Source organism: Prionailurus bengalensis, chromosome A1 (assembly GCF_016509475.1).
Source record: "Prionailurus bengalensis isolate Pbe53 chromosome A1, Fcat_Pben_1.1_paternal_pri, whole genome shotgun sequence".
NCBI lineage: Eukaryota > Metazoa > Chordata > Mammalia > Carnivora > Felidae > Prionailurus > Prionailurus bengalensis.
In genome coordinates this window covers 182,158,402-182,179,847 of record NC_057343.1, presented here as the reverse complement: position 1 = coordinate 182,179,847, position 21,446 = coordinate 182,158,402, and the positions used below count along the sequence as shown (strand labels likewise).

At 41.8% G+C, this 21,446-nt stretch overlaps 1 protein-coding gene across 15 annotated transcripts in view; it reads left to right on the top strand.

Annotated features, from left to right (window-relative positions):
• The window catches only part of TENM2 (teneurin transmembrane protein 2), a 1,251,785-nt gene that overhangs the window by 808,198 nt on the left and 422,141 nt on the right, over window positions 1-21,446 (top strand). Inside the window, exons 1-2 of one of the 15 annotated variants that reach the window (XM_043596443.1) lie at window positions 15,010-15,323; window positions 15,859-15,941. The exons of 11 other annotated variants lie outside the window; for them this stretch is intronic. In XM_043596443.1, the coding sequence (XP_043452378.1) occupies window positions 15,926-15,941 (16 nt within the window). In that variant the 5' untranslated portion in view covers window positions 15,010-15,323; window positions 15,859-15,925. Of the gene's footprint in view, window positions 1-14,275; window positions 14,544-15,009; window positions 15,324-15,858; window positions 15,942-21,446 lie in introns of those variants that run through there. 3 more of the 15 variants (XM_043596400.1, XM_043596411.1, XM_043596421.1) reach the window with 3 other exon arrangements.

Sequence of the window (21,446 nt, the reverse complement as noted above, 5' to 3'; positions counted from 1 at the left end):
AAGCTGATGCTTGACTCACCTTTGGTGATTCTCCACCTGGGAATGAACTTCACTTATCTGTGGTAATGCCTGGGGAGGTCTCATGATTTGGTGGCTTGAATAAACTTGGAATAGGTCATTATTATATAGCACCTTGGAGGGTGTAAGAGGGACATTGTCTGCAGTGATGTCTCCCTCACCTAACTCTTCAGTGTGTCACTATTTGCTACCTTACAGATAAACACTGCCTTGTATTAGATTGTCTTCATGTATTTGTTTTATCATCTATCCCTGTGGTTCTCAAATTTGGTTAAGCAGAGCAGTTCTGGGAGCCACCTAGTAAAAGGATAAGTTTCTGGTCTCCTGAGAAGAGTTTTTATACAATAATCTTGACTAAAGGCTCAGGTACCTGTATTTTTATAAGGCTTTGCTGAGATTCTTGGAATGAACTGTATTTGGGAGTTGCTGGTCCTTAAAACTGTAAATCTGTAAGGGCATTTTGTTTTCCAGTATCTAGCTAAGTACTTGGCACAGAGTCAAGTTTAGTAGCTATTTGTTGACCAGTGGAGGGAATTGATGAATATGAGAAGTTTCTTGAGGTCAGTGATGATTTAACTTACCTTCCACAATGCTAATAAGTAGCAATCAATGACTATTTACTGACAGATTTCTTTTAAAACTGTGTCTTCTCCTATACCTTTGTTCAACTCTAGGGAGGTAGCCATGAATATGCTTTAAGTCTTGTGTTTTGAAAAACCTGATTACTCTTTAGTGAGGTGAGGTGGTGGGTATAGCATCCAGGAACTGATCTGAGTAGTTTCAGGGGTTCACTTACCCTAGAAACCCAAGGAGAAAACCAATTCCCACATTTTGCAAGTTTATTTTGCTGTAGTACAATGAATAATTGTCCTGAGGGGACTAGATGGCATCAGAGAGTATTAATCTTAGATTTTCATTTCCTGTAAAATAACTTTCCACTTATTACATTCAGTGAGAATACTTTGGGTTTCAGGAAATATGCATATTTTATCACAGACAGTCCTAAGTGTGCTCCCAGATGTATCTGAAACTCTGGCATTAATAGTGGCAGGTGCAGGCAGTTGAGTGAGCAGGAGGATGCCAGTTCAGGCTGTGGGAGGACTGGAAGTACAGGTAGGACCCAGTCACCTGGAGTCAGCACAGCCAGCACATCATCATCTAACTTTTGGCTCATTAAGCTTCTAAGATTGTTTTTCAATAGGAAATACTAAAAATCAAAATGACAGTAATAATAATAATGAATGGGCTAGCATTTATCAAGCCCCTGACTTTTTCAGTTATTATAGTAAGCTCTTTCATGTATCATGCTATTTACTTTTTAATGTTTATTTATTTGTTTTGAGAGGGCAGGAAGAGGGAGGGAGGGAGCGAATGCAGGAGTGGGAGAGTGACAGAGAGAGAGGGAGACAGAGAATCCCAAGTAGGTTCTGCACTATCAGCATAGAGCCCCACATAGGCTTCGATCTCACGAACCATGAGATCATGACCTGAGCCGAAATCAAGTCAGGTGCTCAACCGACTGAGCCACCAGGTGCCCCATGTATCATGCTATTTAATGGACTCTTTGAGAACCCAATGAAGTAGTGTAGTAAATTACACATGTAAGCCTCTCCACCAAGACTGAGTTTAAGAAAAAAAAGAAGTATTTTGTTCATAGAACTGAAATTAAGGGGTAATCCAGGCAAGTTAGATTTCAGGGGCTCAGACCATATCATGGGACACTTCTTTTCCCTGTTTGGCCTTTTCTGATAGCCCTCTGGCAACTCCAGCTTGCATCCTCTGAAGATCAATTGCCCATGGAAAAGAAGATTCACTCTTGCAGAGTCAGAGAAGTCCATAACACCGCCCTCACTGCTGACACCCATTGCCAAGTTCAGGGGACTCAAGATCACCTTTGGTTTTAATAATTTGCCAGGACTCACAACTCACTGAAAGTTCTTATAATGATAGCTATGGTTTCTTACAATGAAAGGATACACACTCAAGTCACCAGAAGAGATCAGTGGAACAGAGTCCAGAAAAATTCAAAAAGCAGAGCTTCCTGTCATACTCCTACAGTACAATCATGGACAGAACTAACTTTTCTTAGTAACACTGTGTGACAATATGCACTGCATATTGCCAGCCAGGGAAACAAACCCTGGTGTCCAGAGATTTTATTGGAGCTCAGTCACAGAGACATAGCTGACTATCCATGTGGCTTAGCTTTAGTTTCTAGTCCCTCCAGAGGTCAACCTAATCCACATGGTTCAAAGCCCCCACCATAAATCACATTGTTAGACTATCCAGTATAGCCCAAGGCCCCCCAGGCAAAGACACTAATGAGGCAGGACATCCCCAGGACTTAGAGATTACCTACCCCTCAGGAGCCAAGGGCAAAGGTCAGAGTTCTCTTTGGGTGAAGTTAATTCTTTAGGACACAGTTCTCCAACTTTTCTAATAATAGTCCTTGCCTCCAGTGTGGACTTGGGTCCGGCCCTGAACCAACTGCTGTGTCATGGAGAGGAAATCTGCAGACATGGGAGGCCTAGGGGTAGGACTATACAGCTGGCCCACTACATAAACCAAGACCAAGGACTGTTGGTCCTCAGAGAAAGTTGGACATTGATCAAGCTCTTTTCAGTAGTAAATAAAAGGATGAAAGTCTGTATTAACTTATGAAAAGACTACACACAATAAATAAAATACCAAATTCCTTTTATTTTGATTTAATGGCAAGTCATTAGCAAGTCCATGGGAAAATGAACTAAAGGTGATTTAATAAATGTAGTTTTTAAAAAAGAGACAGAGGCTCTTAAAATATGACATGTGTGACTTAAGAAAGGCAGAATAATAACAAGTTGGTGAATAGGCTCTGTATATGATTGCTCATGCAATTTCCCACCGGGAATGCATTGTCTGTCTCTCTTCCCTAGGGCAGCATGAAAACCTCCTAGAGCAGTGGTTCCCAAGCTTTCCGTGCATTAGAATCACCTGGAGAGCTTTTAAAATTCTAATGCCCAGGTCACACCCCATACTAGCGAAATCAGAATGGCCAGGAAAAAGGGAAAAAGGATCCAGGGATCTCTAGTTTGGTAAAGATCCCTAGGGATTTCCATGTGCAGTGGCTTGGAAACCACTGCCCTAGAGTATATTAAAACAACACAAACACTACTATTCTGAACACTAGTTTCCAGTATGGCCAAATTCACCTTATTAAATGAACACTGACCAATCATGAGTCAGAAGAACTGTTCTTGGGGGTCAGCAGGCTGAAGTGCCAAACCAGAGTTGGCCATGTCTGGGTTCACATGTGGCTTTATATTCACTACATGTTGGACCTTGAGCAAGTGTCTTAGCCTCTGGAAGTTTCAGTTTCCTTGTCTATGAGGAACCGCTGCTACATTGGGAAAGAAACAGAAAGTGGCTGGCATAGCTTATGTTCGTTCCCTTCCTTTAATTGTCACATTTATTATCAGGGAGAAAAAACACTTAGTTTTGTTGTCTTTTTTTTCCTCCTGCCTTTTAGATTTTGTTGCTTTGTGTTGTTTGGTTTGATTTTTAACATGTCTCTGTAAGAGTTTATTTATTTTTAAGTTTATTTACTTATTTTGAGAGAGAGAGAGAGAGACAGCACAAGTAGGGGAGGGGAGGGAGAGAGAAAGGGAGAGAGAGAATCCCAAGCAGACTCTGCATTGTGAGCGCAGAACCTGATCTGGGGCTGGAACCCACAAAACCATAAAACCATGACCTGAGCCAAAACCAAGAGTTGGACGCTCAACCAACTGAGCCACCCCAGTGCCCCCTATGTAACATTTTTTAAAAAAAATTATATCTCAGTTGGGGTGCCTAGATGGCTCAGTCAGTTAAACATCCAACCTCAGCTCAGGTCATGTTCTCACGGTTCACGAGTTTGAGCCCCGCCTCAAGCTCTCTGCTATCAGCGCAGAGCCTACTTCAGATCCTCTGCCCCCTCTCTCTGCCCCTCCTCCACTCACTTTCTCTCTCAATAAATAAACTTTAAGAAAAAATTATATCTCAGTCAATGATGCAAAAGTTTGAGGTGTTCTTTGTTGTTAAATATATTTTTTACCTTAAGTAAGTATTGAGAGACCGTGGAGGAGGTGCCCCATTTATTCAGTCATTTATCCAAACAATATTTATTAAGTATCTATGACAATATTTCATCAATTCTAAAATGCACTCACTTGCAAAATAACTCACTATTATGTATGAATAAGAAAAGAAAAACCTTTGCCAATTAAACTAGAACATGCCATCAGTTGCAAGAAGAATTCTGATTTCATAAATGTTAAAATGAGTAAGGAAATGTACTTCATAGAGTGAGTGAAATGTGGTATCCTCCAGGAACTCAGGCGTTAAGATACAGAGAGAGCTATACATGGTACAGATTCAGTCATCAGAGGCCAGAAAGGACTAAGATCCACAGATGGCCTCAATTCTTTTCTCCTGAGAAGAGAGTTGATTCCAGTTTGATTAGGAGAAAATTCTTCTGTATGGCTCTTTTAGATCATTATATGTCATACACTGATCACTGTTTCACCTTTGAGAAATACAGTGACCTGTTTAAATGGTCCCCATTTTCAAATCACTTTTCTTTAAACACAGCCAGTTTTAAGTGGCTATACATCATCCCACCCATGGATGGGAGAGTGAAAATGGCTCATTATTTCAGCAGATCACATAAGCTGTGATACAGGAAGGCAAGAGGCAGGAAGTTAGAGAGAATTCAATTTGATGATCACATGATCTTTCTTTCTCAAACCTCCCTATTCAACAGAAGATTTTGTGTTGTAATCCCAAATGGGTCAAAATGCAAGCTTGGGAAAAATTTTTTTGAATAGAGCCATTTGCTTTATTCTCTCTATATATTTAATACAAATATGCCCATTTCTCTCTCCTTACATTAAAGTCTGCTTGCCCAGAAATGTGCCTACATTTACTAAGTGTGTGTGTGTGTGTGTGTGTGTGTGTGTGTGTGTGTGTGTGTAACTGGCTATTTATGTCCCTGAGGAAAGGCAAGATATTTGGAGTGACAGGTGGACAATCGGTGATTCTGACTCATCCCATTGAAATAAAATCTTTGTGCTTAGTTTGGGAAGTTAATTTTTTGATGACAGAAAAGAAGTGCAGAAAAAAAAGAGCACGAGACAAAAATAATAGCCTCTTCAAATCCAAATGAGAATCCTACTAATAGCAACTTGGTGTGCCATGCTGGGGCCGTGTTCCAGTCAACAGAGCTTTTCTTTTGAAGGTAAGCAATTTAGAGAATGAATCTATTCTACTCTCTGGGAGGAGGAAGGGTGCCAAAGTTAGATCTTTAAGGAAATAATCTTATTAGTCCCTCTTATTAAGGAAGCCTCTGCATTGTGTAGACTTTGAACCTGCCTGATAAAAAGTAGGTCTTGTCAAACAGCTCACAGCTCCTGGTGAAAAGGTTGAACTTTGTTGGTTTAGATCATCCAATCCAAATGCAAACATGTTTCTAAGCTTCTGTTTGCATACTCTGGGAGAAAAAAAGACTTTCTCATTTTCTCTGACTCCAAGGAGATGGCATCTCCCACCGAAATTACTAAAAATCGCTGTGTTAATGGCACGCACAGAAAGGCAAAAGTTTCTTGCACAGACTGAAATTTAAAGCCTCCCATCATCTTTGTTTAGGACCTTTTATTTCCTTGACTTTTTTTTTTTTTTTTTTTTTTTTTATAAATCTCTTAACGGAACCTGGCCCTTGAGTTTCTCGACAATTACATTTCGGAGCTGACCCCCGTCTGAAGTTGTAAGGCTGAGATTTTGACAGCTTTGTCATTTTCATAGCTGTGAGGGTTTATGTCAGGCTTACAGGATTATTGCTCTCCAGGAATACTTCGCTGCATAATCAAGTGGAAGGTCAAGAGATAGGCAAAACAAAACAAAACAAAACCCTCTAATTAAATCAGGAAGGGCTGACTTGTGCCTTTAAAAGAAAAAAAAAATGCCTCCAACCTCATGCTTGCATCCAAGTGCAACAATTGGCCCCAATGAGGGGCCTCACTTGTCACAATAGATGAGAAAAAATTGCCACTAAAGTGAGGGGCCGCTTGAAGAACTAGCTTCATTCTTAACTTCTACGGTGCTATTAAGGCCCTTCTCAAATCAGATTAGAGAAAGGCACTCTACCACATAGCTTGATTAGAGTAATAGGGGAGAGCAAGCTCTTGTCTGGCATCTGCTACATTTCCTCCAAAGATGTGTGGCTTCTGGTTATTGGCCTGGTATGTAATGGAACCAGAGAGTAGTGTCCAAGCAGAATCGAAAGAAAGCATATGACTTACTCTACTATGAAGAGACTTGAGAAAAGCCTGACTCCAAATTTTTGCATGAAGGGTAACTACAATAAGGAACTAAGCACCTTGTAGAATTCCCAGACAGTCAAACTGCTTTAGTCCTATTTTAGTTCAGCACATCCTATCTGAGACCTTTTATGTGCCAAACATTAGTTTGATATTAGTGGAACAACAGAGTCATTGAGCTTCATGGCTACTGGGGACAGGTGAGCAAATACTATAAATATATGATGGTTAATATGATGGTGAGGCAATACTAATAGCTTTTAAAAATTATTGAGCAGTTACTATGTACTAGCCATTGTTCCAAGTGCTTTAGAAGGAACAAGTCATTTAATGTAAAGATTAGACTGTGATACCTGGAGCACAAAGGACATGAAAATCCCCTGACAGGTGGTGTTTGAGTTGGTTTTGAAAGAAGCTTAGGAATTATTTACTATTTTGAAGAAGTATAGGAATGAAAGAAAACCCTTGCTAAATAGAGACACTCTCAGATATAAAGGCCTGAGGTGTGCCATAAGGTAAGGTCTTCTAGGAAATATGGTATTCCTGCAGCATAATGCAAAAGGCAGGTGGTGGGCAAAGAGCTGAAGATACTAGAACAGAATGAAGGCTTTGTGCTATAAGTGATGGATCCAGTGGAGAATTTTTAAGTAGGAGTGACGTTCAGATTTCTGCATTAGAAAAATCACTCTGGACTCCAGAATTACTTCTGTCCCTGTTGAAGTAATAGCAGCACAGATTTGCCCTGTAGACCTCCCCTTGAAAATAGCCTACCTGCTGAGAGTGGGCACTGCCCTGGCTGAGGCCCTCATGTAGAGCTCTCAGGGATCAGAATTCTGGACACTTCATTTGTTGACTCAAAATGAGAGGAATAAAGATTTTTATTTTTATTTACTGGTGAATCTTACTCATGGAAACATAATGCTTCTATATCAAATCTAATGCTCTAGGATTCCTTAGAAAGCATTACCTTCTTCAAGCAGCAACCCGAGTGTATCCCCCTAAGTGTCTGACTACGTCTGTGGGAATGACAACCCCTGGACAGTTGGTTGGAGCACACATTAACTCCCCGATGCCTTTGCATCAAGCTTGTCTGATGCCATCTGTGTCTCATACTTACAGGTCAAGGAAAACCATCTTGGTGAGCAGTGCCTATCTCTGATGGTCAGTAGTGTGACTAACTGTCCAGGCAAAGGAGAAGGGCAGTGGCAAGAGGGAGACAGAGAAGCAGCAGTCACTTGTTTATGGGTCACTCTGAGGTGTCTAGGTGGGCACAAAGACTGAGGATGGTGTCTCCAAGACTTAACACTGCAGAAAAGGTAGGCCACAGGGCAGGAGATGATGAAGTTGACACTCATTTCTTCCCTAACCATTCTGCTTCAAGTTAAACTCTCCTTCATGTTTATATAAACCAGCTATTGGAAATATAAAGGTTTACATCTGCACTGAGAAGTGTCTATGCCTCCTTGCCACCTTTGCTAGGGTCACTGGCTCCCACTTGTTCTTGAGCAGGGGCTAAGCACTTCTGTCCTGGAGAATATGGTGAGCATCCCTGTTAGTGGGAGTGGGGATGAAGTTGTAAGACAGTATATGTCTCTGAAATGTGTCTTGTAGTGAAAGGGAAGGAGTTAAACCAACCCAGTTTAATGACTGGGAAGCCCTTCCGAGACTGGAGGAACATTATATAATTGCCCAGGGTTCTGAGAGTTGCTTTACCAGAGAGCTTACCAGTTGGACACACCATACAAAACTGAGCAGAGCCCAGGGAACCTCTGTGCTGTGGTGGAGAGGGTATTGAAAGAGCAGGGAGAGTCTGTGTCTGTTCAAAACCTGGATTTTGCTACTGAGCCTACAACTGGGGCATTATTTTCCCTCTCTCTTCTTTCAAACAGTGCCATGGTACAAGACAAATCATGGGTTGACAATAAGCCAGAGAATTGAGGCCCCAGCAGCAGGATTTCCAGCCAACCCCCACCCTCTGACTGCATGCCCTCACTGCACAGATTTCTCAGGAACAGGGCTCTGGCGCCCTTGGTCATTTCAAGCCTGTAGAGCCTTCATAAGTTCTAACCACATATCAGCTTTCTAAATTGAGAAGGTGACGAATTTTTAAATTCATGAACCAGTGCTGTAATATTTCCACCATCCTACACATTACAATGCAAGAAGGCAACAGATAAATTTTCTCAGGACTGTGAGAACATGAAATATTGATGGGGGAAGGGAGCATGGCTGCGGTAGTGAGGTTCGCCTACAATGAAGGTAGCACTTCTCACTCTGGTTTCTCATTTTCCATCTCTCTCTTCTGATGGGTAGGACGAAGTGAAGGAATTCCTGGACCCATGATACCCAAGGCTAGTTCAGTGAAAGCTCTTAGAAAACTGTGCAGTGAAATCTGTATAAAAAGGTCTTTATCAAGTCTCCAGGGACCAATTGCTAATGCAGCTAATACACATTTGATCTATACAGATGATTTTCCCTTTGTCCCCAGGGGAGCCTCTACAAACACTTTGGATTTACATGGTGCCAGGCCCAAGTAGCCTGTCGGAAAATAAATAGCATTTTAACACATTCAGGCATCAGTTCCCAGGATGAAAAGTAGCATGTGGGCTCTTCTCTGAGTTTTCTATCTGGGCTATAGGACATAATCAAACTTCATTTTTAGAGCATTTCTTTTCCTGGTGACATTTCACTCTGAGGCACTGCATTCTGAAGAGAAAAGGGCACAAAGTAGAGACTCTGCTGGTTCAAAACAAAAAGAATAACATTTCATTTAGGACAGTATTTCCAAACACACGTTCGAGTATCATGTGGGTACCAATGAGTATAGGACACGTACACAAGACATCCGTAAGGGGCACCTTGTTGAATACCTAACTTTGATAGTAATCTGTTTAGTGTAATACATATTAGAAATTGTGTGTGTGTATAACCACACACAATTGTGGTTATATATAGTTAGCACTTCTAAGCTGCAATTTCATAGATATTATTAGCTAGGATGAGGTAAAGTTGGAAACACTATCTTTCTTCAGATTGACTTATTAAGTGAACTAAAGAGCCGAGGATCAGATGGAATGGTGGCTGCAGTGGTTGCAGGGAAGGACTGGATAGTGCACAAGCCTGGGAGGCAATAGGAAAATGACTAACACTTGGGAAATGCTGATCTCGGGAAATTCCCCACCTGTCTAATTAATAGGAGAGTCAGGGCCAGCTGCCCTTCCCAGGCCAGTGGTGATGAGTGTGGATCGATGAGCCTGCATCCCCAGGCAGAGACAGACCATAACTGATTCCCTGTAGCTCAACAGGATTTGAATCGCAATTCCCTGTTATCTGAAGTCCTGTTTTCCTTGTGGTTTTAAGCAGAAAATTGCATGTTCATGGTGCCTCCATCGGGTGTGTCATATCAACCCTCCTCACAATGAAGTGATACAAGACAGGATACTGCAGGTCACTGAGGAGACACGCCTTTCAGAGAGGGATTCCTCCATAAGTGGGCTCTGCCCTGGGCTTGTAAGCACAAGAGGAGAATGTGTAACTCTCTTACGATGTGTCTGAGCCCATGATAGAAAGATGATGATAGCAGAGCCTAGCTACAGAGTCTTTAGTGTCACCCAGCCACTGCCCATTAACCTCCAAGAGTTAGGTGAGCCAGGTGCCATTATTCTCCCTGGTATATTTAAGGTGGAGCTAAGTTAGAGACCTACAACAGCAAGGAGATTCAAATCCAGTTCTGTCTGACCAAGAGGTTGGGTTTTATTCACATGGCAAAATACGGGGCCGCTTTCCAGCTGTGAACACTTTGGGGGAATGACTGTTACCACAGCTGTGGTGCTGTTCACAATGGGCATTTGAAAATCCTCCAGAGCCTTCTTTAGAATAGTGTCCAGAATCAAACTTCCTCCTTGGAAACAGAAATCACAGAATAAAAAAATATTGACCATGATCTTTTTCCAGGTGTGGGAAAGTGGTGGGTTGGTGTAGGAGAAAGAGAAGAAATAGAAAATAATAAATCCATATAAAAAGGAATTTATGGGGCACATGGGTGGCTCAGTTGGTTAAGCATTTAACTGTAACTTCGGCTTAGGTCATGATCTCACAGTCATGAGATAGCGTCCCAAGTCAGACTCTGCACTGACAGCGTGAAGCCTGTTTGGATTTTCGCTCTCCCCCCTCTCTGCTCCTCCCCTGCTTACTTGCTCTCGCATGCTCTCTCTCAAAATAAGTAAATAAACTTAAAAAAAAAAAAAACATGAATTGATGTGCCAAGGTTATCTTCCCAGATCCGTAGTCCTAATGTCACAGGGCCTATGATATAGTCCTAATGACATGAGGAAAATACATATTCTCCTTCATGTTTCTCCTTACCTGTATTATGAGGGGTTTGGATTAAATGACCATGTAAGACCCATTAAAACCCTTTGAATCTACATTAGGGTAAATAATCTATTTTGATTTTGCCTTTGATGTATGGTGTTGCTAAAGCACTAGGGAAACCTTACCTTCACAGGTGACTGAGTCTGGAAAAGGACAATAAAGCCACATCATCATAAAGGATACCAGGAAAGTTTATATAGGATATCTCATTCTGGAGAGGTCCTGACACAGGGAACAGGGCCCACATTCTACCCCATCCCTGTTCTCCATGTTTGGACTCTGTACCAGAATCGTTGTTGCCTTCTTGCCCATGCACATACTTGGAATGTTGTAGAATAAACCAACTTTCTGAATCAGTTTCTGTATACAAGCAAAATGTTGTAAGTCCTATCCCTAAATAGCTTAACTATAACCTCAAAGAATACAATGACTGCTTTTCTTTTGCTTCACTTAAGTTACTCAGATGAGGCTTATATAGTTTCTGAATCTTTTCTGCCACTTTAACTTCTTAAACCACCAATTTTGAAGATAGCCTTAAACAAGTGTTCTGCCTTATGGAAACAGGAAGTAGGTGCCCCAGGCAGTTCCTTGTGTTATTCTGGAAGCAATGAGAATTTGTCAATTTTGCCAACAAGACACACGTAGGCCTCTTAGGTAGTCTCAGCAGTACATATTTAGGGATATTCATCATTAGTAATTGAGTTTGAGCTTCCACAGGAGGAAAAAAACAAAAACAGATTTTAAAGATCACCAAGAGTACCTCCATATTATTTACGGAGACCAAGAAAAGCCCATGTCCTAAAACTAGCTTCGAACCCCACACATTATAAAAGTACAAATGACTCAGCAAAGTCAGAGTTAACACTCAAATGAAGTATACCTCGTTTGAGGGGAAATGTTCAACTTAACACTGGTTATTTTAGTATGTACCATGGAAGGAAAAATAAGAGAAATGTTAAGCTAATGAAGCAAAAACATGACTTACATTAGAAACGAATTAGCTGTGGTGATCTGTGCAGCGAATAAAGCCCAGCCATGTTACAACTTGATTTGGCTGATGTGTTTCAGAAGGACTCATAATTCATGTTTCAACTAGAAAAATAGCTTCAGCATATGATGCAACATTCTGCATTTTTTGTTAAGGTGGTTTGACAGAAAGCAAAAGTTCTTTGAAACTCTGAGAAAGGATCTCAATGTCTGTGCAGTCCAGCTGTTCATTGGATATAGTCACAATGCATGTGGGTATTTTTTATCAGTGAAATGTGGTAGCCCCTATTTATTTTGAAGATGTATCATTTTGGTAGCTCTTGTTTTTATAAGCAAGAAGTGATTATTACTTAAAAACAACTGCATGCTCAAGATCTCTTGAGATTGTTTATATAGAAGGAAGACATATTTACTAACTATATCATTAGAGAAGAGATACATGGGCAAAATTCTGTATTTTTCGAAGATATTAATAACCTATGTAGCCTTTATAAATTATGAAGTTTAAAGAACTTTTTTTCTCATTTGAAAGATTTAGAAACTTGTAGCAAAACCCTCAGATAGTAAAATGGCTTAGCAAGATTTGTGGAACCTAATTTATTGAAAAACTTAAAATTTTAAGTAATCTCTTTCTGGAGAAAAAAAAATCATGAAGTGTTGGTCCTGTATGTACATTATTAAAGCAAAATACTAAACTGAGATGAAACCAACATGTTGGATGGTGAAATAGAAACTGGCCGTGAGTTCCACTGGTTTTATCTTTAGCCTTGTGTGGGGATGAGGGAGCATTTGAAAGGTAGTCAGGCCTCTGCATTCCAGCAAAGCTGTACTAGGTGACATGAAATTGAGGAAGTAACTTAATGTCTTTGGTCCTCCTTCTCCTTTTGCATTAAGATGCTAGTTTTCTATTAGATTACAGTCTGTCAACCTCTGTTCCTAGTAGTGTGAGGGGGATGGGGGCATGTAAATAAGTGGACAGAGGTTTCTGGAGGATGGGACTTCAGGCCACTTTTTTTTTTCTCCATCTTGAGTAGAGCAACTTTCTTCTGGATATCAAGATTCTGAAATATGTTTAGTTTACAGTTTAATCAACAGAAAAGGGTTCAGTTGATTTTTAAAATGTTGGAATTCCCTTAAAAAATAAATCCCCTCTTAATACTCTGTTTTTATATCCTCGTTAGTTTTTTTTGACCTCTGTCTTGGGGCAACTACTGTGAACACATTTATTGGAGGCAAATGATAGTGATGAGTACGGCGTTTTGCACACAGATTGTCAGTAATGATCTGATTGCTCCGGGACCACTTTGAGATGGGGCTCAGGAATCTGTGAACCAGTCAGTGTAAGTTTTGTGCCCTTTAATTGATAACCTTTTGAAAATGCATAATAACCAAGGCTAATTCTGAGGTCACAGGATGCCAGGCACTGAATTAAGTACCTTATATTTCAGACTGAATCCTCAAAATCTTAGAAGTGAGTCTCATTATCTATAGTTTCCAGTTAAGAAAATTGAGGCTCAGGGAGGCTGAACAGTGGGTACCAGTCCACAGGTGAACAGATGACTGGCAGAACCTGAGGCTTTTCCCACCTTGCAGCTCTGGAGGGCCACAGGAGGGGTCCCCAGGGGATCCTTACTAAGATTTCTAGTCTGAGGTCAGCCTCTAAGTTGATTATTGCTTCGTTATTAGAAGAATAAATGATAATCTTGAATCATCTTCCTCCCAAGGAATCATCTCTGTTCTTGGCACTCTAGTTAGCTGCTTCTGAGTCCTTTCCAGGAAAAATTACAACGTGCATTGGATTCCTTAGTGGCAAGAATGAGTGGAACCACCTAAGCTGAGAGCACACTTGTACCCACATGTGGCCAAGGCCTCCTTAAGGGCCAGTGGACTAGATGACCCAGGATTTGGGGTCTCAGGAGCCAATACTACAGCTTGAAATCCTCCAACAGGGCAATTTGTATCTGCTTTTCCATTCCTCAGATCTTTGGGTGCCTCGGCTGGTGAATGATTGTGTGTGTGTGTGTGTGTATGTGTGTGTTCTATTATGCTACCTATCATCTGTTTATTGCTGAGGGATGTTCTCCTTCACATACTGGAGCAAATTTCCCATTTCTTCCTTTGCTGTGTATCAAAGGGTGTATTAGCCCCCTTTGGGCTCTATTCCACTGACCTACATTGTGTTCTCTACCATACTTTCCATCTCAGACACCAATTTTCCATCCAAGTTGTCTGAATTGGGATGGACTAAGCCATTGGAAGTGGCCATCACTTTAAAAAAAAAAACTGGCAAACATAGGAGTGCACATTCAAAGGACACCTTTGGAGAGAAGCAGGTTGCTTTTCTGTGTTCTTGGATGAGACAACTGACTTTGCCCAAGCTGACTTCTTGCCTAGATAAACTGACTTCACTGTGAGGTCCTGCCAAAGGTTGTTTCATTAAGGGGTGCCTGGGGCTTTCACAAAGTGAAGTCACCTCTGCCTGCCAAGCAGGGACTTTGTAGCTAGACAACAGGGGAATTGCATAGCCTTCTCACTACTCCTACAGAGGAGGAAGCTCCTGTCCTCATCCTTCCTTTGCTGTGCCAGCATACCGTTCTCCCTGCCTGTGGCTAATATGCCCAGCTCATAATGTGTCGTCGAGCTACTGACAAGAAGGGAAATGGTGGACTGCAACTTGGAGAATTGTTCATTTTGCTGAAGAGGAGACGTGGGGACAGAGTCATTGCTCTACTTGGTGAAATCAGTGGTCTTCCCATCTAGTGCTCTGACTTGGATGGGGCACCAAGGAGCATTTGTTGGGTGAGCGTGATTGCTCTACATCCAGCTTGAAAGGTTAGTCATGTTGCCAAATGTGCCTTACTTCCCTTAACAGCCCATTCTAAATCAATCTTCCATGAATTCATCAGAATGTTTTTTTTTTTTTTTTTTTGTAGTGTCACAGCTTGGCTGCTTCCATATCAGCACCTCCAACCCAGGGCGGTCACTTGCAGGGCATGCTCCAAACTATTCTCAGAGCTTTCCTCCCTGGAGTGTCATCTGCTCACTCCAGGGAAAGTGTCCTTTCCCCCTGGCTCATTTGCCATCATGGCCATATTTCAATGCTCTCTTGGTTCCTAATAGATGAGTTGGGACACGCATCAAAGTGCTTCCGTTTCCTCTGAAAGAGGTTGAATCTGGGAAGGGGGGGGGGGATATATGTGGGAATGGTTTAATTGTATCCATGAGGATTCTTAGTAATCAGGATGCCAGTGTGTGTTTTCCAGAGCCTAGAGCTGACATAAATAATGTAGCGTACCTCGCTTTGTGCAGGCTTGCTGAGGAATGCTGATGGAGAAAAAGCCAAACTGGGATCTGAAGCTCCCGGCTCCCGGCACAGCCTTTAAAATCTTTTTATTGAGTAGCCGTTTTGAAACAGCAGCCAGGGCCTTGGCGGGCTGTGTATGCTAGGAGAAGTGGATGAAGGAGTAACTTTGGAGGAAGCTGCTTCACTTGGTTTTTGGAGAATGAGAATCTAGTGCAGCTCGGGTGGCTCCAGCTAACGATTGGTTAATTTCATTTTGCCTTCCTAATCCCAGAAGGAATAGGACAGCTCGGCAAGGCCCTGAGAGTCGGGTAAGTGTGCAGCTGTTGCTAACAAGATATGACTGGTCCCTCAAACATTGTTAAAAGCATCTTGCTAGCCTTTTAGAGCCTCTTGCCTTAATGGTAAGAGCCAAATGAGCTTTGCGGGACAGCTAACCCCAAATGAAGTCCTGCAGCTTAAGCTCATTTAAAGGCGAAGTATGCACTGGGGAGAACAAGAGGGACCACAAATGCCACAGTTCATTTGCAGGGAGGAAACAAATGTGTCTTTACGTGGGATTTTTACAGGAGGTCTGCCAAGCCAAATTTCCAATGGAAGTCTCTTCCAGAGTTTGATTTAAAGTGTAACTCAAGCCTTGTCTGGGGCACAGACGATACAAGTGAAGGAAAAGATGGCTGGGGGAGGGAACCAAAAGGGTGTTAGAAATAATCTTCTGTTGTTCATGCTAGGGGACAGGTTCTGGGCACTCAGTGAAAAAGACAGCTATTCCTTGCTTTTATACTCTGGTGATTTAGAGAAGGACCTCAGGGAACATTTGTTTTTTTGTTTTTCCTTTTGATTAAGGCATTTGGGGTCTAGAAAAGAAGATTAAAGCAGGATCAGTTTAATTTATTTAGTCTGCCTCACAGACATGAAGCTTCAGAATGGTAAGTATCAATTATGTTCCTATGGGTTGGGGACTAGCTGGGAGAAGGGTTCTCAGGCAGGCGTTCTAAGCAAGGACCTGTTAGCAAATCCAGGCTGTTTGATAGTTTTGGGCCAGTGACAAGAACCTATGTGTTGACACAGAAAGAGTATTGATGACTGGAAGGGTCTGTGCAGCTTACCCCTTAAGGGATGGTTCTTTCTGCTGTGGCTGGTGTGACAATTAGGGGGACTTCATTTGGATGCCTCATTCACCCACTTAAATCACAAGAAAAATGTAAAAATATTCAGGCACTTTCATCATGGAGCACATGCATTTTTTTGTCCCTTTTAGGTGGCTACATAATAGTGTTGACTTTGTTCTCCATTTAAAAAAGTATCATCTTAATGCCTTTTATAAAATTACACTTGGAAATTCTGTCTGTCGTATGATCTTCTGGATGTGATACTAAGAACTCTAGAACTTTTAACTGGCTGGACTGGTAAAAAAGAAGCACTTTTATTTTATTTTATTTTATTTTATTTTATTTTACTGTTTGCCTCCACTCCATTTCATCATCTCCCTACAGTGCCCAGGTTTTGTTTACCTGCTGCTTTGAAGGGTTTCATCAAAACCTGTATTCAGCAGTCACTAGAGCCCAGCATCCTTCTCTCTGTTTATGCAAATACACTCCCAGACCAGAATTGTTTTGCCTTGTTTTCCTGGTCAATTTCTATTGTCACAGATAAGGAAAAGGGGATTGAGATTTCTTTAGTCCAAGGATCTATATCAACAGTTGTCTAGCAATCCTTTCATTCTTCGGGCAATAGCATGCCCATCTGTGAAATGGGCTTGAGACCCAATTGAAAATGCTAAACCTCTGCTCTCTGGAAGCTTCTCAGTCATGGTTGCAAATGCTTGAAAAAAGTTATAATAGACAATTAGCTACAGGGTCGTCTGCCAGCTGTTTTCTGTAGGACTGAGTTTAGAAATAATTTAAGTGCCCCCCCAAAACGGGTTGCCTGTTAGTTTTTATTTCTAAGTGCATTAGAAGAAAGTACATTTTAACTGAGAGAGAGATAAAATGCTTCTAATAAACAAAACTCAGTTTTTATAACCTAAGAAGTGACCTGGAGGAATGTGAGGAATTGATAGAAGGCTGTGGTTCTCGGGTGCAAAGTCACGGCTTCATGTTTAATTTAACAAAACATTAAACATTTCATGTTTAATTTAATGAAACATTAGAGCACTAGGATTTGTCACCTTCATGACAGAATGTCAGAAGTGTGGGATAGTTTCAGAATATATGTTCTTTCTGCAGAATTCACATATGACACTGGAAATGTTTCACAACCGAGGATGTAGACTTTTTTCTAGGGGTCTTTTTTCCCTCTGATAAAAGCAGGAGAAGCAAAAAGCAAGTAAAACAACAAAAACAACAGCACATTAGGCATGCACTACTAGTCTAGCTAATTTTAGGGGGACTATTATCAGGCATTTAGGCAAATCTATTAACATTTAGCATCAGCACAAACGGAATTGCATTTCTACTTTTTGTGCTTCTGACAAAATAAGCACCAGGATCTTCAGGACAAGAAAAGAATGGATGTTGGAACCATGTGTTGTGTGGTCAACTTGATTAAACCCATTTGGATTTTTTAATGAACTATTTAAGAAAGTGGGGTGAGATATTTGGAAAATTTTAAGTAAATCTATCAGTGTGACAAAGATCATTACCACTGAGGAGGAGAAGCCTGCATCGCTCGCCAGGTTTTTTTCTTAGACTGGAAAATGTGGTTGGATGTTGTGCAATAGTGCTACTTTGCTTTTGGCTTGCGATGGAAAATTTTCCCTTTTTGTATTTCACAGTGCTGAAATATAGATATGCCCGACCTCTCTGTCCATATTTGGCAGATTGGTGGGACTCTTTTCATCTGATGCTTAAAATGTTCAGATCTTTTTGACAGGAAATAAGAAATTATGTTTGAGCAATGCAGGTGATTGCCAATTCATTAAACGTATACATATGTGGACACATGCATTTATAGACACACACACAAAATACACAGGCAAACAAAAGTTCCCCAGATTCGGCCTCGATTCATTTGAACTATCTCCTGCACCATCTCTGGAATGCTGTATGAAACACAACATAGTATTTTGTGATGGCAGGCGTGCAAATACCTCTCTGTGTTATTATATACTCAGTCTGAATGTGCAGCTTCCTCATGTGCCTTGAAGTGGCTGAGACCAGATGCTTCAGAGAGAGAGATGTCATATTAATGCAATTCAGAGGAGCATATGGCAAGAGAAAAATCGTTATGACAGTTACTGACCTGAAGAGCAAGTAGCTTTTTTAACCTTTAAAAAAAATGTTTTAACTCAATCCTAAGTTGCAGCTGATACTTTATTTAGTTGAATATTTTTTAACTCTCCTATAGGTTGCATTCTGGAATGGGGGGGTGGTGCAAAAGAGTGGCCTGGACTTCTAGAGAGCCCTATTTTCTTTGGTGGAGGTGGGGGGTGGAGAATCAGCCTGCTGTCTCTGTGACCCCTCTCTAACCACCAACCTGACCTGTGGGTGGCTCAGAAATGATGGAGGTTGACAATCAACTCTCTTAATTTCAGAAGGCTTCTCTGGAGCACCCCCTCTATGTGTCTGGCACTCTGACAGGCCCTGGAAAAAAAAGCAAATGAGACATGGTTCTCATCTTGAAGGAGCCCTGTCTAATGGGGAACTTCTGCTAACAAAAATGTGTAAAGCATAGTCTTGGGTGCTGTGGGGACTGAGGAAGGAAAACCTGTCCATGGCTGCAGGTACCAGGTGGGTGCTGAGGAATGGGCAGCTAGTCTCAGACAGCAGGTCAGGAAAGGCTTCATTGAGGCTTTTGGTCAAAAGAGGAACCTGGAAGTTTCCCCTAGAAGACAGAGCACAGAGCCTTCTGGACCTAGAAAAATGGTTGACAGATCAGGGAACTTCAGGTGCTGAGTCCAGGAAGGCTAGTTCACAAGGAAGGCAAAGGATTGTAGTAGAATGATTAACACAGCCTCCTCAGTGAATGGCTTTCCATACTTTCAATCTGCACCACCCTATCAGAAGTCTAAGGCAGCCAGGCAATTCATGGCTAAATGGATGGCAAGGGTCAGGCATCGGAAAAAAAAACACAACAACAACAAAAAAACAGGGCATGGGTTTATGTGAGAGCTCCAATTTCCATGTCTAATTCGACTTAGAGAAAACATTGTGCTGGCTGCCACTGTGTGGACCAAACAATTAAATGTGAAGGTCCCAGATGGAGCCTGGGGGCTGCTAGCTTGCAACCTTTGCAAATGGATAGCAGGTCCCTGTAAAGGGATTTCTTCCTCTGGCTAACTTCAAATCAGAAAAGATTTTGGAGGAGCTTTTACATAAGGATGGACTGTCTTTGGAGAGAAAATTTCCCCCAAATTTTCCAATTTTCAAGTACACTCACTTGAAAATCTGCTTTTGGGAAGAGGTATTAAATACATATATTTGTTTACATCTGGATGTGTGTGTGTGTGTGTGTGTGTGTGTGTGTGTGTGTGTGTGTGTTTATACAATGGTGGGTGTGTTTGGATTCTTTCATATAGTCACAGCTTCTGGAGGTAGATGCAGAAATGCAGGTTGAAACACCGACTCAGTAAAGACACACACAATTAGTCTGTCACAGCTAATGAATGCCTTTTTGCCTAGCCAATGCAGTACATGATTTGGGGGTCTTTTTTCCTTGCTCTTAATTTTTTAATTTCCTCACCAGTCATTTAACGGTCTACCCTATAGTAACAGCAGATATGCTTCCCCTTCTCTTTGAAAGCCCTACGGAGTTCCACAGGCATACCTTTGGAGAACACAGACTCCACTTAGTGTTGACTTGGGATGGTGGAAGGGAGCCTGGCAATAACCTTTTAGACCTTCTTTGCTCTGCCACCACTCACCTCTCACCTAGTCCTAGGTCAGGAAGGGCTGCTGCTACACCAGAGCAGTCTGTAGGCAACACCACCCAGGAAAGATTTGTCAGAGGGATCCACCCCTTCCTGTGGGCTCTGCCCTCCTGAATTGTCAGCATTTCCTTGTGAGTTAAGCTCCAGGCAGGCAGTGGGAACCCTGGGATTGGGCCCTGACTGTCTCACCACTTTTGAGTAAGACTGCCAGGCATTTTCCATTTGCTGAAGTGACTGAGCTCACTGCCCTAACTTATCTGTCTGAAGATGCTAATATTTCTCAACTCTGTGGGAATATTTTTTTTAATTTTTCTGTTTATTTATTTATCTTGAGAGAGATAGAGACAGCGTGAGCAGGGGAGGGGCAGAGAGAGAGTGGGGGAGAGAGGGAATCCCAAACAGGCTCTAGGCAGCCAGTGCAGAGCCAGATGCAGGGCTAGAACTCATGAAACTGGGAGATCATGACTTGAGCTGAAAGGAAGAGTCGGTGCTCAAGCGACTGAGCCACCCAGGCACCCCTGTGGGAATAATGTTAATGTGGACAAAGAAAAAAAATTGTGGCCAAGATATCTACTTAAACCCCTGTTCCACAAACCAGCCACAACTTGTGTGTGTCTGGGGGGCTCCTGTGCTGAGGCTCACCTTTACTTCATGAGGCTGCCCCAGAGCTCTCAGGTCTGATGGTCTAACAGTCCAGCAAACCTAGTGCTGTTCCTTTCTCTCCACACGGATCAAGTTGCAGGGGCTCAGCCCCTTTCCCTCAGGATGTGAAGACAACAAATCACAAACTAGCAAATGAAATCACCCACCCAAAAGCTCTATGCCAAGCAGACTCCCCTGAATGTTGGAGAAAAAGGAAGAGTTTCATATGCCAGCAGTAAAAAGAACTTGAAATATCTGATGGTCTCTTTATTTCTTACACAGTCTCTGCTGTTCAAGGAAGCAAAGTCAGTAAAGATCTATCCACTTGGGGCCCCAGATCCCTGCCAAGTTCCCTGCTGAATCTTTCTCTTCCAAACAAGCCAGAAATTCAAGTGTTTCTCTCATTGTATTTATGCAGAGCAGTTCAGCCCTCTCCACCTCTGCCCCCAAAGCCAGTGCCTTTGTGAGCATGCTGGTGGACAGAAGCCAATATATTCTTTGATTCTGTCCCAACACACTCTGCTGAAGGAAGACAATCATATAGAGATTGATTTCCCTACAGATACAAGTAATACTATTTCCCATCACCAACCTTTAAGCCAGAAGGGAAAAGTTGTTAGGTTTTTGTTTTAAATAAGAGTGTTTCTGACACCTAATACTGTATGATGTATTTCATTATTCTTCTCAATGTCCTTCCTTACATGGATGATTAATTGAATTACTGATTGATCAATTATAGAGGCACTGTGGCCAAAAGGTAAGAGCACAGACTTGGGCACCCTGCCACTTACTAGCTGTGTGATTCTGAGTGAGTTACTTAGGTTCTCTGAACTCCAGGTAAATGAGAAATCACCGTAGTACCTCCCTGACAGGGTGGTTATGTGGTTACATAATACATGGGAGAGCCCTTATCTTAGAACCT